General features: G+C 40.3%; 1 protein-coding gene across 4 annotated transcripts; it reads left to right on the forward strand.

The window, feature by feature from the left end:
• Positions 1–2,900: 2,900 nt before the first annotated feature.
• Positions 2,901–9,532, forward strand: LOC146517323 (uncharacterized). Of its 4 annotated transcripts, none has more exons than XM_085162278.1 (7): positions 2,901–4,212; positions 5,313–5,444; positions 5,515–5,627; positions 5,750–5,787; positions 5,888–6,104; positions 6,472–6,699; positions 8,688–9,532. In XM_085162278.1, the coding sequence occupies exons 1-7, from the start codon at positions 3,974–3,976 to the stop codon at positions 9,308–9,310; spliced, it is 1,590 nt and encodes a 529-aa protein (XP_085018404.1). In that variant the 5' UTR covers positions 2,901–3,973; the 3' UTR covers positions 9,311–9,532. The 4 variants fall into 4 exon arrangements, with proteins under 4 accessions (XP_085018404.1, XP_085018405.1, XP_085018407.1 ...); XM_085162279.1 differs by having other exon boundaries at positions 6,490–6,699; XM_085162281.1 differs by lacking the exon at positions 6,472–6,699.
• The last annotated feature ends 1,221 nt before the right edge of the window (positions 9,533–10,753 follow it).

The raw sequence follows: 10,753 nt of genomic DNA on the forward strand, positions 1-10,753 counted from the left end.
CTAACCAAAAATGTGACACACACACAAAAAACCACTCCCAACCCAGTGCAACTTCACACAATAATATGGAGCTGAATTAACACAGGCACACTAGTCTACCATGTTACAATAACACCATTAATTTCACGAATGGTCAAATTCTTAAAACTTGACCCCAAACATGAAAAATTCTTCAAACATTTAGAGACAGAGTGGAGTTCTAGATAAACATAATGTAGCAAACCACATAAGGATGGAGCATTGGAATCAATAAGATGGTCAAAAAACACGCAGGAAAAATGTTGATCATGTTGATTATGTTTATTCCAGTGTGCAGGGATTGGCTAATCTGACCAGGAAATGTTATAAATGGATTGTCGGAACAATTAGCGTTAAAATCACCTTTGACAGTCCAGACTAAGATGGCGTTGGACATCTTCAGGGCGGAAAAGGGTTGGTGTGACCAAGGTGTGGTTTGGCTTGTTGTATGTATATTTGATAATGATATAGCTCTGGATGGACCAGTTACCAGGGCATGGAAGGAGGACAGACTCATTAAATGAGGAGAAGGAATTTTCTGGGATTGGAGATCCTGTGGGTGAGTGGTTGACTAAAAGCATGCATAAAATAAAAGCTATTTTTTGTTATTGATTGGTAAATAGATTGATAATTGGCCACATTCACAGTTGTATTGACTTGTTGTGGACGTAGTCTACTTCATGTTTAAGCACTCTAATTAACAGATTGAAAATAGTGACATTAAAGGAAGAATATGCAGCACCACCCTGTCAGATGCCAGTGCCGGTGGGGCTCAGTGATGAATCAGGTGAGCTTCATGGCTGAATTAAAACATAGAGGCCCCTGCTGTGGTCAGTAAGGGATAAAAAAGGGTGTGTTTTACTGTTATTTTAGCATCAGTATTATTGTTACATCAGAATCATATAACAAGCATTGCATTGAACATTTATTGAAGCTATTGACATATTAACATTTGTATTACAGTGATTGTTATAACCCCATGTTAATCTTCTATCTACAGGTGTCAAAAGTAGTCAACAAGTTCATATTGAAGTGAAGTTCATATTAATACAGGTTTTGTTTGTAGACGATTGTGAAGACGCAGGCTCTGGGCGGAGCCAGGTGTTGAACAGATCTAACATGACAATTAAATTGATTTCATTCCCTAACACAGGATAACCAGACTGGAGCAACGACATTGGATAGGAGAAAGTCTGATACTTTCTAAGATATAAGGTCACTAACCTTTTCTTTTAATTTTCTAGCTTCATTGAATGGACACATGTTAGAATTAGAAATGGCTAATTTGTTTATGTCTTTTATTAGAATGAGTGGTTTTAATCATTTTTATACATATCTTGCAAATGTGCTTATAATGAGTTGGCACTCGGTTTTTTGAAGGTCATAAGCTTCGTTCGGCGATAGTCCGGACTGATAAAGTGTAGGAAATGCCTTGAGTGCAGCGGGCTAAATGCAAACACGCTTACACACACATACACTAAATTAGGATAAGTCCTTGGGACATTCTGAATGTTCTAAACCAATTCTGAATCACCAAAAGATCAGTAGACAGCAACATTAGATTGTTAGAGCTAGGAAGAGAGGTGTTTTGGTTTTCTGTCTCTTACAGAGAAAGGAACAGACACCAGACGAGGTCACAGATATACGAGGATCCTTGGCAGCAGAGACAGATACGGTGACTGCGGAAACATCAACTGGGTTCAAGTGTCATGGCATTTTGGGCTCCAGTTAGTCACCTCAAAAGGATGGATCCCATGAACACAGCAATAATCATGAAGGGGTTGACGGAAATCCAGGAACACCACACCAACGACGTTCGAGAGGCTGTTGGTCATAAGGAGAACACCTTTCTGTTCCTTTTCTTGGGGAACACAGCTGTGACCCCAGAATACACAGATCATTGTTTGAAATCGGGGCAGAATAATCCCCTGATCTGTGCAACGACTGAAGGGTTGTCTAACCCCTGATGTTGAAGGAAACAAGAGCCGAGGATCACCTGACTGGAAGACATTGGTGCCTACAGCAATAAAATAAAGGTTAAAAGCTCCTCGGACAGAGGTTCTAGTCCGAGTACGTTTGGAGGGTATAAGGTAGCACCGAAATAAAGCTGTGGGAGAACTGGGGAGTGATGGGAGTATCATCTATACCTACTGTTGTTGTTGTAATAAAAGTTTTTCTTGCATCTGAACTGAGTAAACACAGAGGTCATCTCACATATGGTTCACCCAACAGGGGGACAAAAGGCCTGAGGAGTAAGGAGAAATGAACCCGGCAACACTGGATTGCAGGGTGTAAGTGAGCTCTTTATGTCTAAAGAGCTCATCAGGGGGAATTGTGGGATTATGATATTATTTTATGCCATGTTAGACCCCTAATTAAAGATTGTGAATTATTATGTAGTTTTAGTTTGCATTATGCTCCTGAATTAGAAGAAGGTGATAACTATTACATTTGGTAAACTGATTTGCATTATATTAGACTGTTGATTTATTGTGAATGAATGATATTGTTTTGTGATGCATTATACTGCTGAGTTATAAGAAAATATTGTTCACAGAAAGTCATCGTCTCATTTGTCTGATTAGAAGAGAACAGAGCATTCTGCCCCATCAGCAGGAGCAGATAAACAGGGAGCCAAGGTTGTAGCTTAGGCGCTGTGTGAGAGAAAGAATGTGAATGTTTAGGCTTTTATGATTAGGTGGGGGCCACTAGAGGCTATAAGAGTTTGATCAAGGCTCCACCATTTTGAGATCTGATGCTGTCTGCTGTATGGTGTCCATCTCCCACGCGTGTGTTCATTAAATCATCGTTTGACTTGACCCGGCCGGACCAGTGTGGTTATTTTGGTTTTCCTCTTGTATCCATTCCCAATATTTGAATCCGTAACAATCCTAATAATTGTTCCTGTGTGTTTTGTAATTGTAGTCTTACAAAACTCTTAAACTTAATGTTGATTATTCCAGATACTGGAGACTCAGTGGATCTGATACAAGGATTTACCATTAAGCCAAAAGCTTAATCCAGTGAAGCTAGAAATATGACTGTTATTTGTTTTTTGTCCTTGAAAACAATCAGCCAATCACACCTGAACGTGAGGTTAGCTTATCAATCACATTACAGCAACTTAGTGCATTTACACTTGTCAAGATGGCCTGCAGAAGATCAGATCAGGAAAGAAATGTGATTTAAGTGACTTTGAATGTTGTGTCCTTCTTGGTGCCAGACAGACTGGTCCGGATTTTTTCAGAAACTGGTCTACTGGGCTTTTCCCACACATCTAACCCTAGGGTTTACAGAGAACTGTCTGGAAATGACTAAAAAGACTAATGGTTTTACTTTGAAAAAGAACAGGAAACCATGGATCCGTCATGCCTTGCATGGAAGGATGGATGCTGGTGTGAGCATCATTTAAACACCACAATCTACCTACCTGAGGGGGTTCTGACCAGGTCTTGTTGACTTGTAAAAGCTTATGGGACATTTTGTATTTCACCATTCATTAACTGCACAGAGAAGGCATTGTTTACATAGTTAGTTTTCTTTAAGCAAACAGTATTATTAAAGTTCTTCATGTCCTCTTTTTTGGAAATCAAAATATGGTCACCCTATCCAAATAGATCTTTTGAAACCTAGTCTTGAGGTTTCAAAATATGCAGTACATCTTGATGTCTTGAAAGGGGTCACAGTGACTGCATCCACTTTTTATATAGAGTCTATGTTAGAGCACTGTCACCCATAGCCATGATTACTTCCATGTTGATGGCCAGTATGCTCTCAATATAGTTATAATTTGTTCTCTCTTTTATTTAAAATACCCTCTCGTTAACCATTCAGTACCAGGGGTTTCTCTGAACATCAGCAGTGCGAGAAGCAGCTGGTTCGTGAACGCGCCGCGCACCGCCTCTACCTTGCGCATGCGCTCTAGCTCCAAATCTTGGGGAAAAGTTTACAAACAATGGCTGAGGAGCAACCTCCAGCATGCGACGAAACGCCCGTCCCCCTTCTCCTAATGCCAGCGAACACAACAGAGCCAGTTAAAGGGAAGGTTCCCGACAAGCAGCGAGCTGAAACGAAAGCGTTAGCCCGAGACAAAAACAGACTAAACATTGGAGCTGTTTTTCACAGGTGGAAGCACGTACGGGAACAGAAAGGATTCAAAACAGATGCAGAGTTCGCCACATTTCTGCTGGACAGGTAGTTACCTGTGCTTGAATCGTGTTTAAGGTAGCTAAGATGTCAAATGTAACACGCCGTGGTCTATCACTGTCATGTTGTAGTCAAGCTAACGTTAGCGTCATCATAAAGCTAAAGTCACTGAGTAGCATAGGGGTTTGGTTTGGTTTTAACAATTATGAGTATCTGGCAGTAGTCCAGCTGCAGCCACTGACCGTGTGCGGTAGTGAGATGGGCGTTTCCTGATTAGGCTCAGGGGGTGTGTCCTGCAGGGTTTGCGACGCAACAGCTAGACTGTATAGCAAAGAGGGAAGTGATTGGTCCCTGGCTTGTAAAGCACATAGGCACACAAAGGTAGCTTCTGATTTAACAGTTACCAGAAAAGAAAGTAAAACAAATAAAGTACAGCAGTGAGGGTTTTTATTTTTGTATTGCTTTGTTTTTTTCTTTAAAACACTGTTGGACTTTTTAATTAAAGCTCCGAATGATGTTTGAAACATTTGTTCAGTTTGTTAGTGTGTCTTTAAGCAGCCTTTCTTTACAAATCAGAAACTGTTTAAACAAATAAACTAGTCCAGATTTGGTCAGTGTAGTAGTTTTTGATCTGGTCTCTCTCTGATGTGGGCTGGGAGAAAAGAACATAATAAATGCCTCCATAACTTAGAGCGATGGTTTCAGCTGTGTTAATAGTTAACCTCAAATGTATGTTGCACTTCTACAAGACTTACAGTGCTATGTAAAAGTATTTGCTGCCTCCCTGATTTCTGAGAATTTTGCATATTTGTCAAATGTTGAAGAGTTGCATCATCAATACATTTTAATATTAGACAAAGATAACCTTAGTTAATAAAAAATGTAGTTTTAAAATGATGATTTCATTTATTGACAGCATTTCTGAATGGAAAGGTTTCAGAAGCTGTGACCACATGGAAATGGAAATGGAAGACAACGTGGCACCTTTAATTTAACTTATGCTGGGTGCAGCTCGTTGAAAAGCAGCGTGTGCAAGCCTGCACTGACATGTGAAACAGGGTATAAAGCAGCGTATATTGTGTTCATCAGTGTTTTATTGGGTCGTAACTGTCTAATAATATATTTTGCATTTTACAAAATGTTAACAGGACAGAGGAAATTACTTGTTTTCCACGTGAGTACAAAGAACATGGTTCGACATCAGAAGAGGAAACGGCAAAAAAGGATGGTTGCTATGATGACAACGATGATCAGGATTACGTTTCCCCTGTACATGTTCGGTAAGCTCTGAACCAGAAGTTTGTATCAATAAAAATGACTTTTTTTCATGACCTTTTCTTATTCCTACAGCGCTGCCTGCCTGAGTGCTCCCAAGTCGGTCACCAAACAGGTCACCGTGCATGATGCTGTAGATGCAGAACAAACAGAACAGTCACCAGGAGCAGAAACAATCCACGTTCAGAGTGAGGACAGCAACACTGGTCATACTGGATTCATTATTCAGTCATGATTGTCTGGAAAACGGTCCCGTTTTCTGTGTAACCTTGTCAGTTGCTGTAATATAATAATGCGTTTGTTTATATAGGAAACAAGCCTTACCATCTGCTTGGAAATCAACACAAGGTTGGGAGAAAATGCATCCTGTAGATGTTGAAAATCCCACCATTTCACAGCAAACACTGCTTTCAAGCAAGAGAATTTAAAGCTCTCTGTGTGTTCACAGGATCAGGAGCAAAAACCTGAAAACACCTGTTCAGCAGATCAGTCTTCCCGGACACCAGGGGCTTCCTCCAGACCTCCATCGTATGAGCTGGAGCTCACTCCATCTGTCTCACATCACAACGCGCCAAAGAAAATAAACCGGAATGAGACAAACACTGATGAAAATCCCAGTGAAGACCACAGACCTAAAACACAGGATCACAGCACGGCACCCACAGGTGATGGAGTGTTATTAAAATGTATTAAAAAGACTGACCGACAGTACATGTGTTGCACAAGATGAAGCTAAAAATCATGTTCATGTCTTGGGCTTCACCAACATTCATTATAAAAGATTCTTTTTGTGGTACACATATAAATATTATTTTGAGCTTCATTTAATTTGTGGTTTAACTTCTTGCCTTCTGTTAGAAAGATATCAAAAGTAACAGACAGTCGATTTTTATGCTTTATATGTCTGAAAACTATTGAAATAAGAGAAAGATCTACACACACTTTAATATCATAATTTGATTATAAATGGAAACCATACACACACGATGCATGCAGTGCAACAACTTCACACTGATATTTCTGTATTTTGAGGAGAAACTCTCACTCTAGAACCTACCAGTGTACAGAGCAGCTCCCAGGAGCTTTGTAAACCAAAGAAGACGTACTACTGCCCGACCTGCGAAAGAGTGTTCCCCCGGCACAACGCCCTGAAACGACACCTCGTGATTCACTCGGGAAAAAGACCTTTCAAATGCTTCATATGTGGGAGAGGATTCACCCAGGGTGGAAACCTCAAGACACACATGAAAGTTCACAGAGGTGAGAGGAACCTCCCGCTGTGCTCAGGACACTTTAACCTGTTTCAGTTAGATGTTTGTGGCAGTTGAAAATCCTCTTTACTCATCTTTTACCGAGCTGCACAAAGAACAGTTAAAAAATGTATGGACTGCTGAGTAGACTCGACTGGTATCACGGTTTTGTTGAATACCTGGGTGTTTAGACATTTTGGTGTTTTGATGCTTTTCAGTACCTTCAAAAATACAGCTGCTCCTCTTTCAAATACTGATGTTAAGGTGATGCATTTTGCACGGCTTGTGCCAGCAGAGGGCAGTCTCTACTGGTCGAACAAGCATGAGCTGTGTAAAGATTACAGTCAGTTTAATTTAAAAAAAAAAAAATAGTGTTCACTCATAAATAGAATAACATCTTCCGAAAAATTGATGCACTCTCCTAAACCTAAAAAAAATCCATTAAAATGCATAAGAGCGGACGCTGATTTGTAGATGCCGCCATGTTGCCCCACCAACTTGACTATAGTGGGCGAGATAGTGGGCGAGATCGCTGTTCCGCCTAATCTCATTGTGGCTGTATGTTGTTAGAGACCAACCACATTTGTATTAGGCCAACAGTCAGGGAGAAAAAAACTCATAGGTGTCCTTTTAATTGATGTCTGCAACCCTTAGATTCAAGATAAAAAAGGATCATAACTTGCCGACGAGAACAACAACAATTCTCCAAGAGATATGATGATGAGAACGAACTGTCTCTCTTGCCCAACCTACGAGGCCACCTGTGTAGGCTGCGGACTGTTGATCTTCGCCTAAAGGGCGAAAGGACATTTTCTCAGGCTGAACTGGTATGCCAACAGCTGTGCACATTGGCATACCCCCCCATGTTGCTTGTCTTGTGTTTTTATGGTGTTACGATGTGATATTTGTGCTTTTTATGTGCTGGAGTTTTTGTCTTCTCCTCATGCTGACTCCTTTTAAGGATCAGTATGAACAGAAATTCTTTTTTTTTTCTCCTGATCTGACCTTTTGTTTTACACATTTCATTGTTTTTCCTTTTGCTACCTAGCCTGACCTGTCTCCCTAGCGTGAAGTTGTGTATTGTAAGTACGGTCGGCAAGGTTTGTCATCTCAGTTGCAGGCAACTGCAACTGACAAACAAATGCATTATCCAATCCAATCCAATAACTGTGTTTTATCATCTGAGAAAGGGTGCCAAAGAAACAAAAACGTAAAGGAAAGAGAAAACATTATCAGCATCTGGACAAAATGTCATCTTCTTCCTCCTCAACTCTGACCTCTAAGCCGTCAGCAGAAGTCAGGCCTTTTAACACATGAAAATATCCGTGAACATGCTTATTTATTCTCAATATTGTCACAATTAATTATTGTCAGCAGATTAAATATGTGATCCTCTCGTCTTTAGACAGTGAACAACACTGATAAACAGTTTGATCACAATCACTGAGCATCAGAGTCCAACAAAGTCAAAGAAAGTTTCACTAATCCTGGCTAACAGCAGCTAACAGAGGTTAACAGCTGCTAACAACAGCAGCAGCTTACCAACAGAAAAGTTCAGGATATCCAACAACTCACCTAAGTATTGCTATCATCGTATAGAGGTGAGTTTCAATGAGTCATTGACTCATATTGGACTACTTTTAAAAGGTCTTTTTTAATTCAGTTGACTGCAGTCAGCAATCTACTAGTGAGATTTTACACACTGTACCCTTTATTCAACTGAAAAAAAACCAAAGAAATCCAATTAAAAACAATTACATCATCTTCGTTCAGCCAACTGCTGGTTGGTAGTTTCCACATAGCAGGATGAGTCATCAGTTTCTTCAGCAAATGTAATGAGAACTTAGTGTAAACTCAAGCAGAGGCTCTCACTGTGTAACATCATGAGCAATTTTATTCAGTTCACCTGTCTGTGAGCTTGAGGTTTTGGGGTTTGTTTTTTTTTTGTTTGTTTGTTTACTTTATTTTTAATTGTGTATATGCTTGTATTTTTCACAGGAGAGTTACCAAAGTGGACATTAATTCAAGAGAAGAGCGAGCCTAAAGCATCTCCTGCTACAGTTCACATGTGTGGGGAGTGTGGAATGGACTTCCCTGAGAAACATAAGCTAGAGGAACACCGCGAGATTCACTGGAAGCCCTTCGCATGTCGTGACTGTGGGAAGAGATTCAAACATAATAAGAGTGTTAAAATGCATATGCGCCTCCACTCAGGAGATTTACCTTATCTCTGTTCAGAGTGTGGGAAGACTTGCGTCACGATGGAAATGCTTAAAAAACACAAGTTAACCCATACTGGAGAAAAGAACTATCACTGTGATCAGTGTGGGAGGGCATTTTTGCAATCTTACAACCTCAATTTGCACCTGAAGACTCACACCGGAGAGCGATCTTTTCTGTGCTCGATCTGTGGGAAACGTTACTCCAGAGCAGATACCCTAAAAGTTCACCTGAGAGTTCACACCGGAGAGAACCCGTATGCGTGTAAGATATGTGGGAAGTGTTTCTATTACTATCAGGGCTATCAAGCGCATGTGAAGATTCATGACAAGAAGCCAAAAACATCCATGAGAACTTTGGGGAGACCGAAACAGCAGCTGATAGTGATAAACAAACAGTAATGTGATCAAGAACATTTACAGCAGTCTGAGAAGCCTTTGATTATTAAACCTAAACAAAGACATGTACTCCTTTCTGTTAATCTGACTTCTGAGCTTCAAGAGATATATGCATACTTATGAATGTGGCACAATGCCATTAATCTGATGTTTAATAATTACCCTAAAATGGAGACAGGATTGGTCAAGATTGTCTGATCCATTGATTAAAGTCCCGTAATCGCACATACAGTGTGGCCTCTGTTTTAAAGAGCTGATGACAAGACTCTGACCTCGTGCATTATGTATGCCAATTGATGTATCTTTATATCTCGCAAGTAGTACGCAATACTGTGCAAGTACGGTGTCTCGTCCCATCAGTGTTGTAATGAACGTAGCAGTCTGTTGTCACTTGAACAGATTCATCAAGCCAGCAATGTTACATATCCAGTGTCTGAAAAGAGTTAATTTGAAATAAAATCTCTCAGATGACTCAAGTAGAAAAAGTATTCCTGTAGTATATTTTGTATGGTCACTTCCATTGTCCATAGTTTGGTCAATGGTTCTTAAAAAAACAAGTTCTTTGTATTTTTGGTTCATCCAAACTTGATCGTTGGATTAGAGTTTCTGAAACATGACAATGAGCGCATTTGAAATGTGGTAGAGTGGGAGAGTTGCATCACGGGTGTGCAGCCAACATATCTGCAGCAACTGTGTGATGCTATCATGTCAACATGGACCAAAATCTCTGAGGAATGTTACAAACACCTTGTTGAATCTGTGCCACAAAGAATGAAGGCAGTTCTGAAGGTAAAAAGGCCGTCCAACGTGGTACTGAAAAGATGTGTTTGGCTTCCAGAAAGATTTTAGGTTATCTTATGCATAGACTTTCTAACGCAGGTACATTCATGTTATTAAAGCGATAGGCATGGTCATCATAGTGCATAGGTAGGCTTTGAACAAGGCTCAGTTGGTACGGAGAGACCTGAAGTGTGCCAAAAATATATTCCCATGTCATGACATCATGCCAGGATGGATGCTTTCATGCGGTTTACAACAAGTTCTGACACTACTGTCCAAATGAAGACTTGTCAGACCAGGCAACATTTCTTCAATCTTCTAATGTCTAATTTTGGTGAGCCTTGATGCCAGGAGTGACACCTGGTGTGTTCTTGAAAGCTGTAACACAACCGCTTCAAAATGATAAGTGTTGTGCATTCAGAGATGCTCTTCTGCATACCTTGGTTGTAACGAGTGGCTGAGTTACTATTGCCTTTCTAGCAGTTTGCAGCAGCCTGGTTATTCTCCTCTGACGTCAACAAAGCATTTTCAACCAGAGAACTGCCGCTCACAGGATATTTTCTCTTTTTTCTGACTGTGTCCAATTCAAAAACACTTAAATCGGCTTTCTTCCTCATTGAGTTTGAAGTGATTTGATGCTCTTCTTCAACATGTCTACATGCCTGA

This window comes from Neolamprologus multifasciatus, chromosome 6 (assembly GCF_963576455.1).
Source record: "Neolamprologus multifasciatus chromosome 6, fNeoMul1.2, whole genome shotgun sequence".
Lineage (NCBI taxonomy): Eukaryota > Metazoa > Chordata > Actinopteri > Cichliformes > Cichlidae > Neolamprologus > Neolamprologus multifasciatus.

What these genes read in the sequence shown, in the direction of transcription:
- LOC146517323 (XM_085162278.1), top strand. Translation starts at nt 3,974, where the DNA reads ATGGCTGAGGAGCAACCTCCAGCATGCGACGAAACGCCCGTCCCCCTT. An exon ending in GCCACATTTCTGCTGGACAG is followed by an intron (nt 4,213 to 5,312) that starts GTAGTTACCTGT and finishes AAATGTTAACAG; the next exon opens with GACAGAGGAAATTACTTGTT. An exon ending in GTTTCCCCTGTACATGTTCG is followed by an intron (nt 5,445 to 5,514) that starts GTAAGCTCTGAA and finishes TTATTCCTACAG; the next exon opens with CGCTGCCTGCCTGAGTGCTC.